This window comes from Crocuta crocuta, unplaced genomic scaffold, assembly GCF_008692635.1.
Source record: "Crocuta crocuta isolate KB4526 unplaced genomic scaffold, BGI_CrCroc_1.0 scaffold288, whole genome shotgun sequence".
In the NCBI taxonomy this organism is placed as follows: domain Eukaryota; kingdom Metazoa; phylum Chordata; class Mammalia; order Carnivora; family Hyaenidae; genus Crocuta; species Crocuta crocuta.
Genome location: NW_027532607.1, coordinates 3,492,794 through 3,506,904, shown reverse-complemented (window position 1 = coordinate 3,506,904; position 14,111 = coordinate 3,492,794). Strand labels below are relative to the sequence as shown.

Sequence of the window (14,111 nt, the reverse complement as noted above, 5' to 3'; positions counted from 1 at the left end):
TGGAAAGCTTGTTCTGTCAGTCAACAAAACTTACTTGGTAGCTGTAAGAATACTGTGGTGTAGATACAAAGATAAATAGACTAGTGGTGCAGAGTTAACAATCCAGAAAGAGACTAGCCCATATATGGAAATATAATAGATAGTAACATTAAAAAGGATGAATTCTTCAGTAACAGGTGTGATGAGGAAATTTGAGTTATCTCCATAGTGGAAAATTGGATCTTATTCTTTGTATGATACACATCCCATATCTTTATAGTCACCTCCAGGTGGAGCAAATCCTAAATGGCAAAAAGCAAAACTGCAAAAAGAAAATATAAAAGATTATCTTAATGATTTTGGAATGAAGAAAGTTCCCTCCTTCTCTCCCTTTCTGGCTCCTCTACTTCCTTCTCTTCTTCCTTCCTTCCCACTTCCCTTTTTCCTTTGCCTCTTTCCTATATTCTTTCCTTTTCCCTTTCTCCCTTCCTGCCTTCCATGTTTCATCCTTTTCTCTTACTCTTGATTGCTTTCTTTCCTTCCTGATTCATTATGTCCCAAAACGTACCTACGTGTGGGATTATTTCTTCCATTTATAAGCTGGTATCAATCAGATAAGAATAAGTGTACCCTTTTGTGTCTGTGTATTTGCAGTTACAAATGACATTCTTTAAGTTTTTTCTTTATGTGTTTTGAAAGAGAGAGACAGTGCAAGTGGGGAAGGGGCAGAGAGAGAGGGAGAGAGATTCCCAGCAGGCTCCATGCTACCAGTGCAGAGCCCAACACGGGGCTTGACCTGAAGAAACCATGAGATCATGACCTGAGCCGAAACCAAGAGTCAGATGCTTAACCGACTGAGCCACACAGGCACCCCTTAGAGATAACCGTAATTTTTAAGTGTTACTCCCTTACATTATGTAGTTTTATCACATATGTATAGATCAGTGAATGGTGGATTGTTTTCTGTTGTTTGAGATTTGTAATAATATATCATTCTAAAAAACTAAGCCATAGAAAGGTTAAAGGTATTTTTAATTTTTATTGTACTGTAATCAAAAGAGGGTTAGTCTTCACAATATATTCAAGAACTTCTACAGTTCAGAAAGAAAAAAAACAAACTATTTAATAGGAAAAAAGGCCAAAGATACAAACATAATTCACAGAAGAGGCACAAATAGCCAAAAAAATGAAAACCTATTTTATCTTTCCTGGTGAGATGAGGTAAATGCACATGAAAACTAGGGTCTATTATTTCATACCCTTCAGGTTGTTAAAATTTTAAAGAATATTGATAAATACGTGACATAATAGGAAGAGAATTCTGATACTCTGCTGATAAAAGAGCCAGTAGTTTGCTGGTTACTGCAACCATTTCAGAGAATAATTTGGAAAAAACAAAGTTGAAAATGCAATTCCGCTCCTAATTAAGTACCTTAGAGAGATCTTACATGTGTGTATGAGAAGACTATAGGAAGATGTTTCTTATACTATTTTATGATGGTGAAATTTGTTAACAGTTCCTGAATGGGATAAAGAGGCACATTCAAGTTATGGTGCGAGTCTATAACGGGCTCTTTTACGGCGGTGAGGCCAGAGCAGGTGGTAACAGGACTGGCTGTCATGCACGTACAAGAGAGTGAAAACACACTTCTTTTCCTTTAAAAAAAAAAATGTAGTATGATCAGTTTATGTAAAGTTTAAAAGCAGGTATTCTGATATCATGTTAAAATATTATTTGAGGATAGAGATTTGAGGTAAAAATTTATAGAAATGTAAGAGTTCTATGCTTGAAACTTAAGAAATACACTTTTAAATAAATAACAAATAATCAAAGAAAAGTCGTAATGGAAACTAGTCAACATTTTGAATTGAATGTTCATGAGACTACTACATACACTAAAATTTGTAGGCTGCCACTAAAGAGTACCTAGTGTGCACTCAGTGTGTAGCCTTCAGTGTGTACATTAGAAAGGAAAACTTGCAAATTAGTTAGCTAGGCATGTGTCTACAGAAGTCACCTCAGAGAAGGGAAATATTAAGAACTACTGACTATTAAATATTTGATGAAATAGAAAACATACCTTAGAGATCCCATTATAATCAACAAACCTCTCATGAGATTATCAGGAAAGAAAAAAAGCAAAGGGAAACACAAGTAACTAACTTCAATAATAGAAAAGAGGATATACCAGTCAGTATTTCTGATTCACTTTTTCTGGCTCTAGGGATTTTAAACCCTCAGAGGGTCCATTAACATCATATTCAGGCCTCCTACATCCATAGAAGAAGGACCCACTGGGCTTCTAGTTTTGGGTAGAAGGATTGGGCAAGAGGGTCCCCCTCCCCTATCTCATTAATTCTTGGTTTAAAAAAAATCTTAAATAGGGGCACCTGGAGGCTTAGTCGGTTAAGTGTCCGACTGTGGCTCAGGTCATAATCTCACGGTTCGTGAGTTCAAGCCCCATGTCGAATTTTCTATCTGTGCTTGACAGCTCAGAGCCTGGAGCGTGCTTCAGATTCTGTGTCTTCCCCTCTCTCTGTCTCTTGAATAAATTAAAAAAAATTTTTTAATTAAAAAGCAATCTTGAGGGGCGCCTGGGTGGCTCAGTCAGTTGAGCATCTGACTTCAGCTCAGGTCATGATCTCACGGTTCGTGGGTTGGAGCCCCGCATTGGGCCCTGTGCTGACAGCTCGGAGCCTGGAGCCTGCTTGGGATTCTGTGTCTCCCTCTCTCTCTGACACTCCTCTGCTCATGCTCTGTCTTTCTCAAAAATAAACAAATATTGTTAAAATTAAAAAAAAAAATCTTGAATAGAAATAGAGGAAAAGTCTTTTTTCCCTCTATAAAGATATATTTCAAACCAAACCATCATGCTTTGTGGTAATACTTTCTTGACTTTTTCCCATTAACATTCAGGGAGAACAAAACCAAAATCCCCACTATCACTACTTGCTCGCTCGCGCGCTCTCTCTCTTTTTCTTTTGCTCGTGCGCTCTCTCTCTCTCTCTCTCTTTTTTTTAAGTTTATTTTGAGACAGAAAGAGGCTGTGGGGGAGGAGCAGAGAAAGAGGGGGAGAGAGAGAATCCCAAGCAGGCTTGGTGCTATCAGTGTGGAAATTTGTGTGGGGCTCAATCCCACGAACTGTGAGATCATGACCTGAGCCAAAATTAAGAGTCAGACGCTTAACTGACTCAGTACCCAGGTGCCCCTCTTCTTAACTTTTCTTAAAGAAAGTATTAACTGATAGAGTTTGTCAAAAGAAAGTATACATATATGTGTGTGTATATGTGTATGTATGTACATGTTGGCAGATAGTCATAATTATTATATGCAGTTGACCTAATTAGATACTTAGAAACCCCAAGAAAATTGAGTTGGGGTGGCTGCCATATTGAACAATACATTTTATGTAACAGTAACCATGTAGAAAATACCATAGGAGTTCCGAGTTAAAATAACAAATTGCATAAACACATTTAATTTTGTTCCCTGCCTACCTCCACAGAAACTATGGCAAAGGATTTTTTTTTTTTAAAGCATAAACCCACAGAGAAAAGAGGAACAACAGAGAATAAAGCACCAGTAAGACCATGGAAGCAATAATACAGGTAGACAGATGATAACCTGCCAAAGAGGGCCATATCCTGAGTCAGTGGGGAGAGCTGAGAATTTTCATAAGTTATACCATAGAATAATCAAAAGGCACAGAAGCAGGAAGTCCAGAGCAGCGCGCTTTGGATCCGTACCTGCTTACAGCGCTGCCGGATGACCCTGAGTGTGGTGAGCCTAGGTCTTCCAGGCCTTACCCATGCCCTTACTCACGGATCTCACCAGAAGAGGCTCTTGTAAACTGTGACCCAGAGACAGGTTTATTTTTTCCTGGGAACCTTCTTTTAATAGTAACAGTATTGCTCTTTTGCTTACGCTGCTAGTTTTATTCTTGCTACTGAGTTTTCAAAAGCCAAACTTTATACTGTTTGGCATATACACATGGGTGGCAAAACTATAAAGAAAAACAAGGGGATAATAACGCAAAAGTCAAGATAATGACTGCCTGGGACTGGGGACACACTAGCTTCGGATGTATTTGGTTATTGATAAAGTTCTCTTTCTTAACCTGGTTACGTTTTATATAGTTTTTAAATTATAGTAAAAGATCCCCATAACAACCAAAAAATTAAACAACTAGGAATAAATTTAGCAAGAAATATTTAGGACCATGTAAAGAAATCATTAAAACTTTACTAAAGATAGAAAGGCTACTCAGTAAACAAAAAGATAAAGATATATGTTTAGATATGTATGTTATATTTTCTAAAACCATGCATTATGTTAATTATGTTAATCTACCAAAGTTTTCCCTCCCTGGGGGGCAGACAAACTTGATCAAAATGATATTAATATATCATTCCAGGAAAATGAATTGGAAGAAAAGGGAAGTAGGTATTGGAAAGAAAGGAATAGATATTGGAACTTTTTTTTTAATGTTTACTATTTTGAGAGAGAGAACATGGTGGTAGGGGAGGGGGACAGAGATTGAAATTGAGAGAGAGAGAGATGAGAATCCCAAGCAGGCTTCATGCTCAATGCAAAGCTCAACTTAGAGCTTGACCTCAGGACCATGAGATAATGACTTGAGCCGAAATCAAGAGTTGGACACTTAACCGATTGAGCTGCTAAGGTGCCTGAATATTAGAACATTTTTGAAGCTACAATAAAAAATAAGATTTTAGGGTAGTGGAGTAGAACACAGAATCTAGAAATAGACCTAAACACATATGAGCATCTAGCAATGATAGCATGTCAGAGAAGGAAGGAGGACCTAGAAAATATCAGCTAGCTCCCTGCCTCAGCAAAAACATTCAGATAAATGGAGATTTAAAAAAAAAAAAAACAATAACCAAAAAGCTTTAGTAAGAAACCATGGATTGGGGCGCCTGGGTGGCTCAGTTGGTTAAGCGTCTGACTTGAGCTCAGGTCATGATCTCAGTTCGAGCCCCACATCTGGCTGTGCGGACAGCTAGCTCAGAGCCTAGAGCCTGCTCTGGATTCTGTCTGTGTCTCTTTCTCTTCTCCCCCACTCATGCCCTGTCTTTCTGTGCCTCTCAAAAATAAATAAATGTTAAAAAAAAAACAAAACTTAAAAAAAAAACCCATGGATTAATTTATGTTTTTGTTGTGATACTTTCTTTTTAAACAGATATAAAACCCAGATGCCATAGAGGAAAAAAAGTGGATATGTGTATTTAAAATTCTGAGTGGAAAAATAATAATGTAATCAAACTCAAAAGACAGATGACAAACTGAGGAAAAATATTTGCACTACAAATGGAAAGTTACCTTAATTGACAAAGATCTTTTATAAGTGAGAAGGACTAATAGCCCAGTACAGACAAGACAAAGGATTTGAACAGGCATTTTGCAGAAAAATAAATATGAAAGGCCAGTAGACATTAAAAGAATGTTTACTTCTCTTGCAATTAAAGAACTGTAAATCAAAACAGTGGGATATCATTTCTTATCATTCAATTGGGCTGATCATTTAGAAGTTTGTTACTAACTTGAGTGAAGGTATGGAAAAGCATTTGTAGCTGATAGCGTGAAGTGTACAGTTCTGAAGAACAATGTAGCTTTACTTGCCAGCATGTTAAGTGCAAGGACCGTTGGACTTAGCTCTCCCACCACTGGGGGCCACGGGGGCCATTCTCCAAGTTTACAGGAAAGACATAAAGTGTTGTTTATTATGGCTTTGTGTGCAGTAGCAAAACAAGCACAACATGACCCTGGAGGTTAGGAGTGGAATTGAAGCTTGGTCCGTACTCCTGGTCAGGCTCTCAGTCCAACCATGGGGGTACGGGAGAGGCACCTGTCACCCCCTTGGAGTGCGACTCCCCTGTGGAGCGGCAGCTAGAGGCTTCACACTGCCAGCCTCATGGGGCTTCTTCCTTCCTGGGGCCCCGGGCTGCCAGCAGTAGCCCAGATTTCTGCCCAGCCAGATGGACTTGAACTCCTTCAGAGCTCACCGTTGTTGCTGCCAAAACCGAGGGATTGTTTGGTGGCAGTGAGAGCAGTAGAATTCAGTCGAGTAGGTTACATCTCAGATTAGCTGCAGTACCGCCTCACTGGCCTGGCGCCCTCTGCAGAATGGAGCTTCTGTATTTGGTGATGAAAGTGGACCTGTTCCCCATGTGAACACAAGAGCACTGGCTGAGCACCCAGCCCCACCATGAGCCCCCAGAGAGTCGCTGCACCGCCGTTCCCCCGACACAGCACTCTGTTCCCGGCCACTGTCGGCGAAGGCAGTTTAGTTGCTGTGTCAGACCTGAACTTGCAGAGAGTTGGAAAGCTTACACAGAAACTCTGTTGAGAAATACTGCTTGATCCTGGCCCAGTCCCTCCCCCGGGCAGGCTGCCGCTGCCAGGTTGTCCACCGTGCTCCGCCTCCAGAGCTTGCCCCGCTCCCCGGTTCCATGAGTAGTGGCAGATGCATGGTATTCGAGGAAGTTAGTCTCCGGTGAGAATCTGCTCCCTTTCCTCTCCTTCCGCCAATCCTGAGAGAATGAAGAATGCTTTTCTAGGGTTGGGTGCCTAATAACACCTGAGCTCTCGGCCTGCGGTAGCCTAGAGTCTAGGATCCTGTGTTCACAGGGACACAAAGCTTTCTTGAAGTGGAAATAAATAGGGAGTTCTGGTGGGCGGATAGAGATCAAAAGGATTAAATCCCCTCTCCTATCTTTCTAGCACCTTGTCCCTCATACTGACAAAAGATCTCTATTTTTTTCCACAAAGTAATGCATGCAAAATTGGCTACATCTGGGTAGGGTCTAATAAAGCAATTTTCCTACCGCCCGAGGCCTCAGAGACAGGCTCCTCTCTTCATAGGTTTTGGCCAACGTCCTTGTTGATGGGGAATATTCCCATTCACAAAAATCCAGTCTAATCATCTTTTTTTTTGAAGTTTATTTATTTTGAATGAGAGAGACTGCACAAGTGGGAGAGGGGCAGATAAGGGGAGAGAGAATCAATCCCAAGCAAGCTCCATGCTACCAGCGCAGAGCCCAGTGTGGGGCTTGATCCCACAAAACCACAAGACCATGACCTGAGCCCAAACCATGAGACGCTCAACTCACTGAGTCCCCCCTAGGAGCCCCTCCAGTCTAATCATCTTAATATGGAGCGTCTCCACAGGCCTACCTGTCTCCTTATTACTGGGTGCAGTGATACCGTTTCCCATCCTGAAAAAAAGAGTGTGGCTTATGCCCTGTTCAGTGACTGACGCCTCAGCAGTGTGGTCCTTCCTTCCAAGTCCTTCCTCTTACCCAAAAGAAGGAGCCTTGTCGGCCCTTTTCTCTGTGGATGTAAAAAGTCTAAATTCTACATTAGTGTAAACGCTTTAAACCGCCCAGTGCTAGACAGAACTAGAAATACTAGTTGGTAGGTTTTTGGATTTGTTGGTCTTTTCGGGGGGAAGGAAATAATGTAGTCTTCAGTATGTCCACGCAGTGGTGTGTGTTATTTAATTCTTTTTTTTTTTTTTACAAATAGTTTATTGTCAAATTAGTTTCCACATAACACCCAGTGCTCATCCCCACGAGTGCCCTCCTCCATGCCCATCCCCCCTCCCCCCCACATCCATCAGTCCTCAGTTTTTGTCAGCATTCAAGAGTCTCTCATGGTTTGCCTCTCTCCCTTTCCCCCACCATTTCCGCCCTTCTTCTCCCCCTTGTTCCTCCGTCAAGTTCCTCCTAATCCTCCTATACGTGCAAACATATGATATTTGTCCTTCTCTGCCTGACTTATTTCGCTCAGCAGTGTGTTATTTAATTCTTTAAGAAGATCCATATCTTCTGGTATATGGAAAGATCTTCTAATGCACTTATTCATTGATTAAAAACTGTACAATTGTCGTTGTAATGTAATATCCTTTTTGTGTAAATATGTTGGTGTATATATGAATAGTTTCAGGAATAAGCCATAAGTGAGTATGTTTCTTATTGGGGGACAGATGGGAAGGGTGGCATGGTTTTGCCTTTTCCTGCTGTTTCATGTTACGGAAGTGTATATCCACTGATTTTTGTGAGTTGGGGTTGTGTGGGTTGCGGGATTATAGCTAACCATTCTTTGATTCTATCTTCCTAATTTGCAGTACTGTATTTTTATCTTTTTAATTTATTTTTCAAAGTCAAATGCAGTTCTCTCTATTCATCTATTTTAGGTTACACAGGATGACATCAATTGAAAGAGAAGAAAAGGAGAAAGTCAAGAAGAAAGAGAAAAAACAAGAAGAGGAAGAAACGATGCAACAAGCCACGTGGGTAAAATATACATTTCCAGTTAAACATCAGGTAATTTTTATTATCGTCTTTTAAAATAGTTTTTGCCATTTCTGAGATTTGTATTCTGCAACTCTGAGTACTTAAATTTTGTTTTGCTTTTGACACAATCTTTTATTTAATATAGTTGGAATGAAGAAAATCTTTCTGGCAGTTGTATAAGCAGAGGTTTGTCTCAGTAGAATATAGGTGGGCTGTTAGACTAATTGGTTGAAATTGTTCTAAAACTGTAAAACTGTGTTACATTTTTCATATTAGCTTAAAAGGGTCTAGTCAGCCCTGGAACAACGCAGGATTGAACTGCCTGGGCTCCCTTACAAACGGGTTTTTTTCAGTAAATACAGTACAGTGCCTGTAAGTGTGCTTTTTTCTTCCTTATGATTTTCTTAATAACATTTTCATCTCTCCAGCTTACTCTGTTGTAAAGAATGTAGTGTACAATACATATAACGTACAAAATATGTTATTAACCGACTTGCTATTGGTAAGGCGTTGGTCAACGGTAGGTTATTGGTAGTTAAGTTTTAGGGGAGTCGCAAGTTATATGTGGGTTTTTGACTGCATGGGGAGTCCGCAAACTCCCGTGTCGTTCAAGGTTCAGCTGTATTCCGTTTTTTTCCATAAATGTTTGATTGCTGTTGAAAATAAAATTGATTGGTAAACTTATTTGCCTGACTGTGGATCTTGTTTGGGAAAAATGTATAAAACCACACGTGTTTTATAAGCATCCTCATTCTTGTTTAACCAGAGTGTTTTCATTTACACCAGGTTTGGAAACAAAAAGGAGAGGAATACAGAGTTACGGGATATGGTGGTTGGAGCTGGATTAGTAAAACTCATGTTTATAGGTTTGTTCCTAAATTGCCAGGCAATACTAATGTGAACTACAGAAAGTCATTAGAAGGAAGTAAGTAACGGAAATTATTTTTTCTCTATTAATGTTTCTGATTTGCACTATTTCTTACAAATTTGTAGTTTACTGACCATATTTTAGATGAAAGTATTGGGGCGCCTGGGTGGCTTAGTCTGTTAAGCGTCCGACTTTCACTTAGGTCATGATCTCACGGTTCGTGGGTTCGAGCCCCGCGTCGGGCTCTGTGCTGACTGCCAGCTCGGAGCCTGGAGCCTGTTTCCGTCTGTGACTCCCTCTCTCTCTGACCCTCCCCTGCTCACGCTGTGTCTCTCTCTCTCCTAGAAATAAATAAAACATTAAAAAAAAAAAAAAGATGAAAGTATTCTCTGAAATTTTTAACAGAACATGGCAAAACTACCAATATAGTTGGTTTAAACTCTAAAATATTTTAAATTACCTTTATTCTCAGGATTGTGATACTTAGGATTTCAGTTAAAGAAAGAGGATAGAACAAGACTTGTTAAAAAAAGAAAAAGAAAAAACGTCCCCAGCCACCTAATTGTTTTTCTGAAATCTTAAATTCAATATTACTTGACTTCCTAAGGAGCTACATATCCGGTAACCTCAGCATCGATAACCTCAGCATCGTAGAGCGTAACAAAACCAGAAAGGAAGTGGTAGAGACTTCAATAACACTTCCACATAAAGGAGGGATTAACTCAATTTGTGCTACTNGCTATTTAGTTTGGAAATTTTTAGTAGCCAAATAAAAAAGTAAGAAAAAACAAGTGAATTCAATTTTCATCTTATATATATTTTTTTTTTTTTATGTTTTATTTATTTTTGAGAGAGAGGTCACGAGCGGAGGAGGGGCAGAGAGAGAGGGGGACAGAGGATCCAAAGCCGGCTCTGCACGGACAGCAGTAAGCCTAATGTAGGGCTCAAACTCACAAACCATGAGATCGTGACCTGAAGTCAGATGCTCAATCAGAGATGAGCCACCCAGGTGCCCCAAGAGACTAGATCTTTTGAAACTCACAGTACCTGAGCAGATTATTTCATGAAGATCCTAAGTGACATACGGTTCACACAGGGATAGAATCCTGACTGGAACCCATGTCTCCTGGCTCCCATTGTCCTATCTGCATACTGCATTGCAATCGCTCCTTTGTAATCTGAGCAATTTTCAAAAGTAGTTCTGCTCGCTGTGCAGTGTAGTTTGCTAGTCTTTGGTGCGATGTGTTCTTTCCTAAGAAGCCTTTGTGATAGTAGGTACCTTTAGGTGCGTACCTAGCTAACAAAATTGGCTTCCTTGTGAATGGTTCGGTGGATCCCAGACTGCTTAGGTATTTGAAACTGTTAATGTGATAAGGTTATCACTGGATTACCTTTTAACAGAAAAAATATGTATTTCTTAAGGCTTACTGGAATTTATAGGGACTAGGCGTGTCTTGCACATAAGTAGATGCTCAATGAATGTTTCTATTTGCCATACTTGGCGAATACTAAATTCTATTATGATCTGATTATATCCGAGCAAAATGTCCATTTTGATAAATTCTGAAGGAGGCTTACAATTTTTTTACTGCACTTTGGTTGCTCCAGTTGCCCATGTAGCACTTAGAATTATAGAGCTTTTTGTTTAGTTGTGTCTACCCTGCTTTGTCTTGTGTAATCAAATCCAAATTATCAATAAGCAAAATATTTAGGCTTTTGCAGATTTATCTTGTATCCAGGTTCCTTAGCATGTGGTTTCTCTTGTGTAAATGGCAAGCCTTTATCCAGTCAGGCACCAAGTTGGTCTTCTAGCATCTTCGGAGCCTTTCCTGTCAGGTGGTAGTGGTGCCCATTGTTGGTGTAACTTAACTGCAGAATAGGAAGTACAGTGAAAGCATGAGCAACCACCGATTTATAATCTCGGAACTTTTAGTCCCTATAGTAATGGCTAACCTAGTCTGATCATATGATAGAGGCACAGATGTGTTAGAAAGGACAGAGAAAAATACAGTTCAGGGAACACTTGACTTAGCATCAGAAAACTAGAATGTTTGACTTGTTTGATGATGGCTGTGTCCCTTATCTCTACCCTCCATTCCAGTTCAGACTGTATGCCTTTGTTTTGCACATTAATTTATAAGTGTCAGGATATTAATGTGCAAGGATTAGTAATGGATAGTGTCTTTTGAATGTTTATTTTTGAGAGAGCGTGTGTGTGCAAGTGGGGGAGGGTCAGAGAGAGAGAGAGGGAGAGAGACAATCTCAAGCAGGCTCCACACTGTCAGTGCAGAGCTCCATCCCACAACTGGCAGATCACATCTGAGTTGATATCAGGAAGTCAGACACTTAACCCACTGAACTACCTGGGCTCCATTTATTAATAGTCTGTCAGGGAGACCTTTAATGGAGAGGAAATCCCACACATTTTATAAATTGTCTATCTATTTAAGTATCCAGGATCTTAAAGCTATCTATAAAGCCCCTTATCCAGGGGCTACAACTGACCTATAAAGCTCTTTATGAGCAACTTGAAATCGTTGAAAAAATATTGCCCAGTTACTCTGAAATAACTAAAGAAGCATTGAGTAAGGAGAGGATCAGTTTAGTTTTTTGTCCTTTTATTACCTGTGGGGTCCAGATACATCCTGTCACAGTTTTCTATGATTCCTTTCTTTTCTCACCAGTATCCTTCTGTCTGTGACAGATACTGAGTTTGGTTTTTGCAGTCTTTTCCCTTCCTTTAGGCAGTCTTTCTGGAAGGAGTCATTTTATTTAAATAAGAAATAGGTACACCTTGCTCTAGGTCCTTGGGATATTTGGGTTCAAGTGAAAAGAAAAGGTAGAAAATGCCTCTAAGGCCTGAGAAAATTCATCTCGACAATAGTTCTATATTGTGGGTTTGATTTTTTTTTTTTTTTTTTACCCCTTCTGGAAAGTTGAAACTACACGAAAGAAAAAGAAAGTAGAATAATGAACTCCCATGTAATCATCATTCAACTTTAACAGTTATCAAATTCTGTTACTCTTCTTTCACTTGTCACTGCCTACTTTTTTCTTAGAGCTTTTCCCTTGCATTTAAAGCAAATTCCAGACATCACATTATTTTCCAGTACAGTATATATCCCTGTTAGTTAGAATAGACATTCCATAACCATCATGCTATTATCCAGTCAACAAACGAACGTTATTTAACATATTCATCTTGAGATTCTCAGTTTTTTTTTCTTTTTTTTGTTTTTAATGTTTTATTTATTTCTAGGAGAGAAGGAGAGCATGAGCAGGGGAGGGTCAGAGAGAGACGGAGTCACAGACTGAAACAGGCTCCAGGCTCTGAGCTGGCAGTCAGCACAGAGCCCGACGCGGGGCTCGAACCCATGAACCGCGAGATCATGACCTAAGCGAAAATCGGACGCTTAACCGACTAAGCCACCCAGGCACCCCGAGATTCTCAGTTTCTATCCCAGTTACCCCAGTTGTATCAGAGATGCCATTTTACTGTTGGCACTAACCCAGGTCTAAACAAGGCCAGATACTGCATTTGGTTATTTCTCTTTAGTCTCTTTTTTTCTGTGATAAATGCTATGATTCCTTACCCGGGTGGTGGTTGCCGGGGGGTGGGAAGTATGGAAACAAACTTTTGTAATTCACTTCAGTGGATCTTGGGTATCTTTGAAGTCTGTCCGTGGAATCTGGGTGAAAAGTACTTAAGTGTTTATTCTTCTAACCTGATTCCTTAACACAAAGTATGTTGGAAACACTGATAAAGAATTTGTAAAGTCAGGGGCACCTGGGTGGCTCAGTCCGGTTAAGCATCCGACTTTGGCTCAGGTCATGATCTCATGGTTCGTGGGTTTGAGCCCCGCGTCGGGTTCTGTGCTGGCAGCTCAGAGCCTGGAGCCTGTTTCAGATTCTGTGTCTCCCTCTCTCTCTGCCCCTCCGCTGCTCATGCTCTGTCTCTCTCTGTCTCAAAAATAAGTAAACTATTAAAAAAATTTAAAAAAGAATTTGTGAAGTCATCAGACAGGTTGAAATAATTGTCATATGTGAAGGCTTCTGAAGCACATCTAAAATGCAGTCATTCTTTTAATGCTTTAGGTCAGGAAGGCATATTAGGAAAATATATACTATCTTCAACTTTTGTGTTTTTTTAATTTAAAAGAGTAGTATAAATTGCTGGACAATACGTGATAATTTCCACTAAACTAGATTTATTACAGTAAACTGCCAATATTCAGAATACCTGTAATTGTTATATACTCCATTCTTTTTCAGCCAAAAATAACATGGATGAAAATATGGATGAATCAGATAGAAGAAAAAGTCCGCGGAGTCCAAAAAAAATAAAAACAGAGCCTGATTCTGAGAAAGATGAGGTAAAAGACTCAGATGCTACAAAAGGAGCAGACCAAAGTGAAATGGATGTTTCCAGGATTACTGAGAAGAAGGACCAAGGTAAGAAGAGTCCGGGGTGGAGGTCAGCCGGGGGTGCAGGGTGGCACGGGATCTAGTTTGCACAGCAGGAGAGGTACTACATGTCTTTCTCTGATGAGCACAGCTCTACTGGAGCATAATTCATATTCTAGATGATCTACCCATTTAAAGTGTACGATTTAGGGGCGCCTGGGTGGCTCAGTTGGTTAAGCGTCCGACTTCAGCTCGGGTCATGATCTCACGGTTCGTGGGTTTGAGCCCTGCGTTGGGCTCTTTGCTGACAGCTCAGAGCGTGCAGCCTGCTTCGGATTCTGTCTCTGTCTCTCTCTCTCTGCCCCTCCCGCACTTGGAGTCTGTCTCTCTCTCTGTCTCTCTCAAAAATAAACATTAAAAGAAAACTTTTTAAAGTGTACAGTTTAGTGGTTTTTAATATTTCACTGAGTTGTTCAACTATCACCACAGTGAATTTTAGAGCATTTTCATCACCCCAGAAAGAAACCTCATACTCATTAGCAGT

General features: G+C 40.1%; 1 protein-coding gene across 1 annotated transcript in view; it reads left to right on the top strand.

Moving 5' to 3' along the window:
• The window catches only part of BPTF (bromodomain PHD finger transcription factor), a 190,425-nt gene that overhangs the window by 124,502 nt on the left and 51,812 nt on the right, over window positions 1–14,111 (top strand). Inside the window, exons 14-16 of the mRNA XM_077780359.1 lie at window positions 8,196–8,325; window positions 9,082–9,220; window positions 13,436–13,615. Of these exons, the coding sequence (XP_077636485.1) occupies window positions 8,196–8,325; window positions 9,082–9,220; window positions 13,436–13,615 (449 nt within the window). The remainder of the gene's footprint in view (window positions 1–8,195; window positions 8,326–9,081; window positions 9,221–13,435; window positions 13,616–14,111) is intronic.